Source organism: Pinus tabuliformis, chromosome 6, assembly GCF_031772625.1.
Source record: "Pinus tabuliformis cultivar Carrire ecotype Pingquan chromosome 6, CPIR1, whole genome shotgun sequence".
NCBI lineage: Eukaryota > Viridiplantae > Streptophyta > Pinopsida > Pinales > Pinaceae > Pinus > Pinus tabuliformis.
Window position 1 is genome coordinate 580,842,344 of NC_142292.1, and position 13,093 is coordinate 580,855,436.

Here is a 13,093-nt window from a genome sequence, read left to right on the forward strand (position 1 = left end):
TTAGAACTTTAGGAGAATCCTAGTGTGTTAATCTGCTAGATTATAGTTGTGTCGCAGAAACTGGGTATTTTGTGAGAGTCTGTATTAAGTGGGTTTGTCCCCTTAAGATGTAAATTGTAAAAGTCATGATGTAATGTGTCTTGAGGGTTGAAAAATGTTTTAGTCCCCTCATGAGTCTTAAGTCCTAGGTCCTAGGTGATGTTTCCAACAGCTTAGTTTGAATGATCCATTTAAGAAAATAAATGAAATACTAGAATAATAAAATAAATAAAAATTTAAAAAAAAAAAAAAAAAAAAATGAAATAAATAAAAAATAATAAAAAGTTCATAAAATAAAGCAAAAACCCTAAATAATAAAATAATAATATTTTTGTGAATGCATGCAAAATATCATTTTTTAATAAAATCAACGGATGAGATTAAGAGATGTCTTAATCCTCATCGACGGTTGAGATCACTTCAACATGGATCACTCAAACTAGCCGTTGGGATCATTTCCTTTATATAGGGTCTTAGGGGGTCATTTCAAGGTTTATCTGATCTGTGAGTCTGTACTGAAAAAAGTTCTCTTGTAATCTGATTTCTGGTTAATAAAAGAAGACTTTGGGGTCCAAATTGTGCTGGTGTTACTCTCTGGAATTGCTGTGAGATCTTTAATTTTCTGCATATTTCAGTTTTCAGCCATCAATCATAGCTTGCTTTTTAGAGTACTGTGAGCACAGGTATCTTGTTCACTTGCTAGGGTTGAGTGTTGCTAGGGTTTCTGAAATAATGGCAGGTATCTCCATTATTTCCTGAGATCTAGCAGCATTCTCTCTCTCTTTGCTGATGGTTGCTTGAGATGTGCAGGAAAACCTTTTAGTAAAGAATATTGGTGGGCGTTTGGGGAAGTTCTAGGCTGAACCAGCCGACTCCCACAGGCTTTTCTTTGCAGAGCCCAGTTGATTTTGGCCCTGGGTTAATCATCTAAAGTTTATTTCGTATTTTACATTGAGAGATTTTCTTTCTGTTCACAGCAAAGTTCAAGTTTCTGATATTCTGAAAATATTTCTGTTATTATGGGTAAATCTGGCTGAAGAGGGGCCAAAAATTTGTAGATTAAGCAGCTGTTTTGGGGTTTTGCTCATATAGGTTTAATTAGGGTTTTCAGTGATCTTTTCCTTCTCAGGTTGCCATGAACCTGTGAGAGCTTGCAGTTCAGCTACGTGGATTTTTGTCAGCTAAGAGAGGTAGCATCTGCGTATCTTTATTCAGTACGAAAGCTTCAAGATCTCAGGTATTTGCAAATCATCCGCCGGGCCAGGTAAAAATCCTAAGCAATTTTTTGACCTTCACTAAGAACAGGTGTATCTCTGAGTGAAATGATCTATTCATTGAGATTTTCTCAGCCCGTATTTTCCAGAACTTACGCATAATGACAGCTGAATCAAATTTTTTCTTTTTACTGTCGGGATCACATTTTAGTTTGGCAAAATCTTCTTGGGTTTGCAATTGCCGCCGAATTTCTCTTGATTAACCATCGAAATCCTGTCCAAAAGCAAACAGCGGCTTCAGGGTAAGGTCTATCGATTTATGAAAGCTGTCAAAACTTCATGTATGAACGCTAACAGCTAAATCGTTTTCTCTTGTTTTGATCGATCTGTATCTCGTATCTGAGCTAAGTGCGTATTTTGGAAACCCTCGATCTCGCCTTCGGAAAACCCTGTCACGCAAACCATTTTCACGTGCTGAGTTTTGCGCCATAATATCTTTTGCCTGCTGTCATTTTGTATATGAGTCAGGCTGTTTGATACGTGATCACCGTTATGGCTTTTCCTCATTGAATTAAACGCACTTTCGATTTCCCTTTTTCTTTTCCGAGCCAGGGCACGACTTCGCTATTTCTGGGCATTTTTTGTTTGTCGACTTCCTGCATTTCGTTTCTGGCTGCTTCTGATATCCGTTTACTCCCGCTTATTGATATTGTGACTGCGTTTTTGGGTTGGGCCTGAGGCCGCGTTTCATTTAAGTTCTCGTTCCAGGTTTTGGACGTGTCTGCAGTCGTTGTTTTGGGTTCATCGAATTTTTGTTTTGATTTATTCCTTAAAGCAGTGAATCCTGTAGCGTAGGTTAGTTTAGATTTAAAATAGCGTATAGTTTGTAGTTGTTGTGATTTAGTTTCGTTTAGATTTTTTTTTTCTTTAGTCCTTAGTTTAGTTATGGTTATGATTTTAATTTTTTGTAATTCGATTTTAAATAGATTTCCTTTAGTTTAGTTTAGAGTTTATTTTATTTAAATTTTCATATAGTTTTAAATTTTCATAGTTTAGATTGTCGTAGTTTTTATTTAGTTAATGTTTTAGGTCTTAAGTTTTAGATTTTTTAATATAAAAATATATATATATATATAAAATAATAAAATAATAATTTAAAAAAAAAAAAAATCTTCTTTGTGACAAAATCCAGCTATTTCGATGCTGAGACTTACATATATAAATGTGGAATGGATGTTCTATCTGCATATTGAATGATTGTCTCGTTAACAATTTGTGGTCTTTAATTGCATCAGCATTTATTTCTTTTAGTTGCCAGATATCGTTATTTGAGGAACTTTGTGGTTTTTACTGAATATCTAAAGCATTGTTCTGATTTTTGATGATAAATGATTACTGTTTATGATTCATGTTCTTATATCATCCAGAAAGTAATCATTCAGGCACCAATCTCATAAGGCACTGGTCCACCAAATTAATAAAATCATTTCAGCATTTCTTGTCTCCCAAACCAACTGGTTGACAGTTGGTCTCCTTCACCTCGTAGGGTCTACCCCCCTTAGCCGCGGGAGACAGGCTTAAACGGAGGGATCGGGGATCAGAGTGACAGCCCCCGGTCTGAGCATTGTCGTGTCAATCTGCGCGACAACATTTTTTGGCGCCGTTGCCGGGGACAGAGTTTTTCTGTCCTTGGTTCTTTCATTTCAAGCTTGTCTGTGCTTAACTTCTTGTTCGAGTGGCGACTCCACTTCCCATATTATCTGCAAGAGTGTACACCAGAAGACATCTAGGCAGTCTGTGCAACCCCACTCCTGATCCTGAAAAGGTTTACAGGGTGCGATCACACAAACTCGTTTCTCGTACACTCCTTACAAATCTTGGACAAGAAGCCCTTTCTGACATTCATTTGCTCTTTAGGGGTCGAGTTAGGCATAGCACCATGGGTATGTATGCCCCTTGTGATTTTTCTAACATCCCAGGGTACCCCAATGATATTCCATCTGTTGGGATAGACAAATTACCTAACTTTCAAGGAGACAATGCTATTACTGCTAATTCCCATTTGCGAGATTTCAACATATGGTTGGCTAAGTATGCTAGATCTCCTGATTTTGATCATGAAGATGTCAGGATGACTCTTTTTATCTTGACTCTAGGAGGTGATGCTTATGACTGGTTTACAGAAAAACCTCCAAATTCATTTGACTCTTTACAATCAATCATTAATTCATTTAAAGAAAAATATGGAGATAAGAGAGAGGGAAGACATCTTGTAAGAGCTCTTACTCTAATGAAAAAGAGAGAGGATGAAACTGTTGAAGAATTTAATAGAAGGTTTAATGGTATTATTAGAGAATTACCTCAAGATTATAAACCTACAGATAAAACTCTCCAAGATTTTTACATTGATGCCTTTGGTCCTGAACCTTCTTATGAGTTAAGGCGTGCTAAACTTGGTGATTATCGAGATTGCCAGGCCTTAGCTATAGAACTTGAAAAGGACAAGGCAGCTTCTGGGAAGTCTGAAATCCCAGGTTATGATAGGGTTGCTACGAAACTAAAGGAACCTAAGGGAAAAGCAGCCCAAGAACCTGAAAATGAACTTGTTCTCAAGTTGCTTCAAAAAATTGAAACCATGGAAATTAATCATAACAAGGAGATAAACACTTTGCAGAATAGGTTGATTCAAATGGAAAGAACGCAATCGCAAAATTTTCAACCTCGAAATAGTAATAACAGAAATAATAATTGGCAAAGAGGGGGTCAATCTAGTGAGCAGAGACCCCCTAATCCGCTTACTAATCTGGTAGATAATGCTCCTCCTTACTGTCGTGCTTGCGATGCTTTTCACGAAGAGTCCTCTTGTCCCATTATCAGAAGACTCTTGGATAATGGAATGTTTGGGACAGGTGAGCAAATAAATGTAGTAGGGAGCAAGTTTCCTTTGCCTATGAATGATTGGATAGAGGTTAAGGAAAGGAGCTATGATGTTATGAATCCTTCATCTGCTTTTAGTATAAATAACCTTGAAAATGAAGATGACATTTTAGCTAGGTTATATGGTGAGAAACCCTCTCCTGAGAAAATTTTAGAAATTGCTAGAGATAAGGGTTTAACATACCAGAGAAGGGATAAAGATCAGAGCAGGAATCAAATTCCCTCTCGAACTTTAAACCCTGGCATAAACTCTGAAATAGATGTCGATTTGGGAAGTTGGTTTAATAATGCTAAAATTTGGGTTCCTGTATCTGAGATCGCTAAGATCCCTTCCCAAAAGGACAAGTTACTAAAAGCAATTCAGGGTCCTCAAGTCAACGCTTCTCAACAGAAGATTCGCGAGGTTGACTATCATGATGCTCCTATTTATCTGCAAAGCGTAGATGCTGATAACAAAGACCATCAACCCTTCTTTATCACCTTATTGGTCAATGGGTATAAATTGAATAACTGCATGTTGGATTCAGGCGCATTTGCTTGCGTTATGACTAAAAGGGTCATGGAACAGCTTAATTTAAGAGTTTCCAGACCCTACTATAATATATGTGCCATGGATTCCAAGAAAATCGAAGTACATGGTTTAATCAAGGATTTACAAGTTCATCTTTCAGTTTACCCAGACATCACGGTTGTTATGGATATTGTTGTCGTTGATGTACCTGATGCTTGGGGTATGCTGTTATCTAGAAAGTGGGCCTCTGATCTAGGAGGAAGCATTCAAATGAATTGGTCATATGCTATGATTCCTTCTCCTAGCGGTGATGGTTTTATTAGGCTAAATAGAGAGCCCGAGAGGAAATTTCATGTTGAAAATCCTAAGAAGCCTCATAACGAAATAATTAGAGAACAAATTGACATCGGGAACCACTCTATCATGTCCAATTTCATAATTCCTCCCGATGATAAGATTAGGGAAATCAATGGAGGACTTTATTGTTGGAAGCATTTAAGTTTTTGTAATCCAGATAATGTTCCTAGAGTTGATCAGGTTGGGTCTTCATCAGCAAACATGCATGCAGATCTGAAATTTTTGATATGTCAGGGAATGACCAAATATGGAAGGAGGTGTACCCACCGAACCCGTAATGGACCATCTTTTTGTTTGAAACATATGCTTCGAGACAGCCATAGTTTGGACAGCTGTGATGGAAACCCAAGTTCCAGTGGTTTACGAAGTAACCCAAAGAGGGCAAGAGGGTCTGTTGAGAGACAGTCATCTAAGAAGGAAGCAACTTCTGCAGACTTTCACCACAAAGGAAGTTAGGATGAACAAAGTTTTCTGCCCATTTCAGACCTGGAAAGAATTTCAGGAGGTGTGTCCCAGAAATTGCATGATGAAAGTTATCTAGTTGAAAGGAATCGATTGCATGGTTCTTCACTGCCAGAAAGGGCTGCTTCTAAAGTCTCATATAGGAGTACAAATTGTTTGCGTTATATTGGAAGTTGCTGCAATCATGGTGGCCAATGCACACGCAGGGCAAAACAAGGTTCATCTTATTGTGAAAAGCATTTACCAAACTCACTGGGGTTTCGTCATAGATATACTGCATCAATGTGGAATGGAATTTTCAAAACTGCAAGCTCTGAAACAACGTGCCAGCCTAAGGATCTCTTACATGAATACATGAATATGTGCCAGTCAGGAGGAGGTAACTATGATTCAGATTCTGAGAACAGAGGTTTGGATTGCATTGTTGACAAAGTGTCAAAAAATATGAAAGATGCAGAAGCATTGTTAATGGAAGTAAAAGCTGAAAAAGAGAAAATGGCAGCATGTTTCAGTTTTCAAGAAAGAGAAGGGAATGTTACTGCAAGCATTCCATCAATTGATGATGTTCATGAGACTGATGACGCGCATAAATCCCTTGGTTCTGTTGCAGCAGTGAACAATGGCACAGCTAAGCAGAGCCCTGTGGATGGGATGGAGGATTGTGGTGCTGTTCATTATTCTTCTTCTATTGAAGTACAACACCAAGGGTGCAAAGGTTGTGGTGAGCAGTTTTCTGATTTACAAACCCTCGGTCACCATTGTCTCACCATTCATAGGAAGGCAGTTGAACATCATTTTAGAGGATATGCTTGTCGCAATTGTAGCAGTTCATTTACCTACAAAAAAGGTCTTGAGAGGCATGTGAAGGTGCACCACGGTGGAATTCCTCTTGAGAAATGTACAGAGTATTTTTGTATATCCTGTGACAGTCGTTTTATCATTGTGAATTGTGATCAGCTGTTGCAGCATGTGTTACTCACTCACCCCGAGCAACTCAACAATTCCTTTGGTGCTAAAGAGCAGGTTAACAGTGCAGAATCAACAATGCCTTTCAAGACTGAGCAAGACAAGCAAGATGAACCTCTTAAGTTAGGTAGTTCCAAGCAAGAATTAGGTTGGAAGTCCGATCCTAAGCATAAAATGGAAAGAAATCACATTAGTATGTCTATTCATGGTGAGGATATAGGCAAAGGTGAAGCGAGAACTTTTATTCGTGGCACGCTGAAAATTTTTTCATGTAGATTCTGTGGGATGAAGTTTAGTCTTCTCCCAGATCTTGGACGTCATCATCGATCTACCCATCTAGATTCCAGATCTACCTTCAAGCCCCATCCCAATCGAGGGAATGAGCTTTTCAAACCAAGGTGGAGGGTTAACAAGCCAAACTTTAGAATGTCTCAAACGGCGGTAAGATACAAACATGCAGCTGTAATTGCCAGAAAGAAACGATTAAAAGGTTTTGATCTGAAAAGGTCAATGAGGGTCAAGAATAGATCCATGCAAACTAAAGAATCTGGAATACATGACAGATTTACTGAGTCTTACTATACAGCTGTTGCAGATATGCTACTATCAGAAGGGCAAAAAATAAGATCTTGGCCCAGTAACCTCGAAATTCTTACTGTAGCACGTGCCTCTTGTTGTAGAAGTAATCTGCACGCAGCTCTGGAAGAAAAGTATGGTGCTTTGCCAGAGAAGCTCTACGTAAAGGCTGTGAAGCTTTGTAGTGAGGAAAATATCAGAGTGGAGTGGCACAGGGAAAGTTATATTTGTCCCAAAGGGTGCAAACCCAAGGCTGATCCCAAACCTTCTATTCTGCTGATGCCTCTTCCTGAATTATGCTTTGATTCTCTTACACTACAGGTGAATGATCTTGAGGGGGATGCAAAAAACACTGATATCAAGGAGACATGGGAAAAGGTAGAGACCCACTTGGTGCTCAATTCATCCGACAGTAAAAAGGGTCATCGAAGAAAAACTATCATATTACTTAACGACTTGAGCTTTGGCAAAGAAGCAGTGCCAATACCCTGTGTGGTGGATGAAGATGTAATGAATCCATGCCAGTATGATTTGTGAAAAAATGGTAAAGATCAAAATACCAGCTTAATGACTCCTTGGGAGAATTTTTCCTATGTCACTGAAAGGCTGCTGGACCCTTTACTGAGCCTTGATACAAAGAGTTCTCAACTAAGATGCACTTGCACCCAACCACAGTGCATTGCCGGGGCATGTGATCGTGTGTATCTTTTTGAGAATAATAATGAAAATGCAGAAGATATTTATGGAAAACCAATCCATGATAGATTTCCTTATGATAAGAAGGGGCGAATTATTTCGGAGATATGGTTTTACTTTGGGATCGCAAGAATGAAAAAACCGGGAAAACATAAGGAGCTTGACAGTTTGTGGCTGGGACCATACATCATTAGAGATATAGCCGGGCCAAACTCAATCTACTTGAGCAGATTGGATGGCGAACCACTTGATCTACCAGTGAACGGCCAAATGCTCAAGCTGTTCTTCAGAGATGATATCTGATGCCATGGGGCATCTTCTGTATTGTATTTCTATCCTTGCTCCTTGTCTTTTCAGCATTTCATTTCTGTTTTTAGGATTAGATTTACTTTTCATGTTAGTCGATAAATGAAGAGATTTTATCTTTCCTGTGCTTAATGTATATGATGATTTTGGAATGGACTCTACTTATTTTTATTTGTGTGTTGTATGGATGCAGATTCTGGATTCTCACATTCCTACAGTGCAGCAACGTGTCCCCAAGTAGAGCCAGATGTTGACCCCTACCGGTCAACTACCCATGCAGTACACCCCCCTTTTTGCAAAAAGGGGCCGCACCTGAGCGACGTGTTCGTGCCAGCCTACAGTCATCAACATCTTGATTATTTTAATTGTAAACCCAGTCTGCACGTATGAATTGTAAATAATCTAAGCAGATCAGAGTCATGTATGTAGAATTGCCTAGGTGGACCTAACTTTCTAATGATAATCTACGTCCCGGGAGGTTTTTCGTCTCACCGATCTACGATCGGCAGAGTTTTCCTTCAACCTGACCCCAAAGCCGGGATGGATTTTGTTATTAGAACTTTAGGAGAATCCTAGTGTGTTAATCTGCTAGATTATAGTTGTGTCGCAGAAACTGGGTATTTTGTGAGAGTCTGTATTAAGTGGGTTTGTCCCCTTAAGATGTAAATTGTAAAAGTCATGATGTAATGTGTCTTGAGGGTTGAAAAATGTTTTAGTCCCCTCATGAGTCTTAAGTCCTAGGTCCTAGGTGATGTTTCCAACGGCTTAGTTCGAATGATCCATTTAAGAAAATAAATGAAATACTAAAATAATAAAATAAATAAAAATTAAAAAAATTAAAAAAAAAAAAAAAAAAAAATGAAATAAATAAAAAATAATAAAAAGTTCATAAAATAAAGCAAAAACCCTAAATAATAAAATAATAATATTTTTGTGAATGCATGCAAAATATCATTTTTTAATAAAATCAACGGATGAGATTAAGAGATGTCTTAATCCTCATCGACGGTTGAGATCACTTCAACATGGATCACTCAAACTAGCCGTTGGGATCATTTCCTTTATATAGGGTCTTAGGGGGTCATTTCAAGGTTTATCTGATCTGTGAGTCTGTACTGAAAAAAGCGCTCTTGTAATCTGATTTCTGGTTAATAAAAGAAGACTTTGGGGTCCAAATTGTGCTGGTGTTACTCTCTGGAATTGCTGTGAGATCTTTAATTTTCTGCATATTTCAGTTTTCAGCCATCAATCATAGCTTGCTTTTTAGAGTACTGTGAGCACAGGTATCTTGTTCACTTGCTAGGGTTGAGTGTTGCTAGGGTTTCTGAAATAATGGCAGGTATCTCCATTATTTCCTGAGATCTAGCAGCATTCTCTCTCTCTTTGCTGATGGTTGCTTGAGATGTGCAGGAAAACCTTTTAGTAAAGAATATTGGTGGGCGTTTGGGGAAGTTCTAGGCTGAACCAGCCGACTCCCACAGGCTTTTCTTTGCAGAGCACAGCTGATTTTGGCCCTGGGTTAATCATCTAAAGTTTATTTCGTATTTTACATTGAGAGATTTTCTTTCTGTTCACAGCAAAGTTCAAGTTTTTGATATTCTGAAAATATTTCTGTTATTATGGGTAAATCTGGCTGAAGAGGGGCCAGAAATTTGTAGATTAAGCCGCTGTTTTGGGGTTTTGCTCATATAGGTTTAATTAGGGTTTTCAGTGATCTTTTCCTTCTCAGGTTGCCATGAACCTGTGAGAGCTTGCAGTTCAGCTACGTGGATTTTTGTCAGCTAAGAGAGGGAGCATCTGCGTATCTTTATTCAGTACGAAAGCTTCAAGATCTCAGGTATTTGCAAATCATCCGCCGGGCCAGGTAAAAATCCTAAGCATTTTTTTTGACCTTCACTAAGAACAGGTGTATCTCTGAGTGAAATGATCTATTCATTGAGATTTTCTCAGCCCGTATTTTCCAGAACTTACGCATAATGACAACTGAATCAAATTTTTTCCTTTTACTGTCGGGATCACATTTTAGTTTGGCAAAATCTTCTTGGGTTTGCAATTGCCGCCGAATTTCTCTTGATTAACCATCGAAATCCTGTCCAAAAGCAAACAACGGCTTCAGGGTAAGGTTTATCGATTTATGAAAGCTGTCAAAACTTCATGTATGAACGCTAACAGCTAAATCGTTTTCTCTTGTTTTGATCGAGCTGTATCTCGTATTTGAGCTAAGTGCGTATTTTGGAAACCCTCGATCTCGCCTTCGGAAAACCCTGTCACGCAAACCATTTTCACGTGCTGAGTTTTGCGCCATAATATCTTTTGCCTGCTGTCGTTTTGTATATGAGTCAGGCTGTTTGATACGTGATCACCGTTATGGCTTTTCCTCATTGAATTAAATGCACTTTCGATTTCCCTTTTTCTTTTTCGAGCCAGGGCACGACTTCGCTAATTCTGGGCATTTTTTGTTTGTCGACTTCCTGCATTTCGTTTCTGGCTGCTTCTGATATCCGTTTACTCCCGCTTATTGATATTGTGACTGCGTTTTTGGGTTGGGCCTGAGGCCGCGTTTCATTTAAGTTCTCGTTCCAGGTTTTGGACGCGTCTGCAGTCGTTGTTTTGGGTTCATCGAATTTTTGTTTTGATTTATTCCTTAAAGCAGTGAATCCTGTAGCGTAGGTTAGTTTAGATTTAAAATAACGTATAGTTTGTAGTTGTTGTGATTTAGTTTCGTTTAGATTTTTTTTTTCTTTAGTCCTTAGTTTAGTTATGGTTATGATTTTAATTTTTTGTAATTCGATTTTAAATAGATTTCCTTTAGTTTAGTTTAGAGTTTATTTTATTTAAATTTTCATATAGTTTTAAATTTTCATAGTTTAGATTGTCGTAGTTTTTATTTAGTTAATGTTTTAGGTCTTAAGTTTTAGATTTTTTAATATATATATATATATATATATATATATATATATATATATATATATATATAAAATAATAAAATAATAATTTTTTTTTTTTAAATCTTCTTTGTGACAAAATCCAGCTATTTCGATTCTGAGACTTACATATATAAATGTGGAATGGATGTTCTATCTGCATATTGAATGATTGTCTGGTTAACAATTTGTGGTCTTTAATTGCATCAGCATTTATTTCTTTTAGTTGCCAGATATCGTTATTTGAGGAACTTTGTGGTTTTTACTGAATATCTAAAGCATTGTTCTGATTTTTGATGATAAATGATTGCTGTTTATGATTCATGTTCTTATATCATCCAGAAAGTAATCATTCAGGCACCAATCTCATAAGGCACTGGTTCACCAAATTAATAAAATCATTTCAGCATTTCTTGTCTCCCAAACCAACTGGTTGACAGTTGGTCTCCTTCACCTCGTAGGGTCTACCCCCCTTAGCCGCGGGAGACAGGCTTAAACGGAGGGATCGGGGATCAGAGTGACAGCCCCCGGTCTGAGCGTTGTCGTGTCAATCTGTGCGACAACACCTAGTATCTATCCATCCATCTGAGATAACGCTAATGCCAAAGCTACCCCATGAAACACGAATAGGTTGCCAAACCATCATCAAGATCCTTTGAGTCTTTCTCCTTTTTGAGTTGTTCAGTTCAGATCTTTTCATAGTTAGGCCCCTTGTACCCTTGAGGAGCTTTGTTAATTTTGTTAGTTTTTGTAGCATCAAATGTGTTCTAGCCATGAAACTTTGTGGAGAGGCTAGAATGAATGAGTTCTCCAAAACCCATAAATTATTTCTGGAAATTCCACCTAGAAGTGTCTCAATTAGATTATTAACCACTTTTTTAATTATTTCGTAAGTCTAAACTTAGGGAATATGGTTAATTAATCAATATTAATTGAGATGTGGTGAGAATCATCTAGAAACTCACACGAATCGACAGGGAATTAATCTGGGCCATCTATTACGTTTTAATCTTGGTCGTTGGTGCTCCAACAGAAGATTATAAGAAGTCGATGGGTAGATGGAGAATACACCAGTGCAGATACTCAGTTGCCCAGGTAGATCGATTTTCTCAGTGGCTGAAGTTCAGCAAGAGAAGATAGATCCAGAGGGTGACTGGCAAGGGAGAGAGAGAGAGGGCATCAACAGTATTCGGAGAGTGCAGGATAAATTCTAGAAGGGTCAGCATGAGAGAGAACACTATTCATCATGGAACTACGTAGAGGATGACACAGTGAGACTAGCGTAAGGGTAGAGGGGCTGTTTCGGGGTTAGAGAATTGCTGTGAGGAGTGGGAAATTTAATACTAAATTTCTCTTAGTGTTTCTTTCTCTATTTTTGTTGTCTGATATTTTGTACATGAATTACTGTTGAAGAATAATAAAGAAACCCTCATCTGCTGCACCGTTTTTCCCACATCTGGGTTTTCCGGGGATGATTGTCCAAAAATAATTGTGTTAATATGCTTATATGTGTGATAGCATTTCTCTAATTTTTCCTCAATGTTTAATTTGTGAAGGTTGTAGTGTATTTATTTCAATATTTTCCATAAGAAACTGCAAATAATTTGTTTAATTTATTTAACAAATAGAAGAGATAATATCAATTACCGCAGTAGGATTCCAGACTTTTTTCACAAATTTCTCTTACCAGGTTTTGCGAATAAGGAGATCGAACTATATTGAAAGGGATACCACAAACATAGATGGCCCTTGCCACTCTTGAATAAGCTTCCCCTCTCCCTTGAGCACTGATCATTTTAGCTAGTCTACTCTCTTGAATTGATGGGCTCCTAGCAATTTTTGATGTTGGTTGTTCATGTTGTTGTTGAGTTGCTCTCGTCTTCCTTGCGTCAAACACAATCATTGGCTTAATGTTTGGAGCCTGATGAGTAGCATTGGAAGGTTGATCATGTCTTTTCTTAAGTCAATCAACCTCTTCTTGCTCAATCTCATACTTCCTCCTTTCTTTTAGGTCAATTGTCTTTGGGTAAACATCCACACCCTTTCTTTTTTCTTGCAAAAAATATGCCCACAATCTTGGTTAAGAGCCCTTTTAAGGTCTTTGA

General features: G+C 38.0%; 2 protein-coding genes across 3 annotated transcripts in view; both read left to right on the plus strand.

The window, feature by feature from the left end:
- The window catches only part of LOC149259863 (NAD(P)-binding Rossmann-fold superfamily protein), a 330,444-nt gene that overhangs the window by 262,497 nt on the left and 54,854 nt on the right, over positions 1–13,093 (plus strand). The window lies entirely within an intron of this gene.
- Positions 5,396–13,093, plus strand: part of LOC149259864 (uncharacterized) — a 54,120-nt gene continuing 46,422 nt past the window's right edge. The window contains 2 exon segments of the mRNA XM_089434021.1: positions 5,396–5,447; positions 5,543–7,868. Of these exon segments, the coding sequence (XP_089290147.1) occupies positions 5,396–5,447; positions 5,543–7,868 (2,378 nt within the window).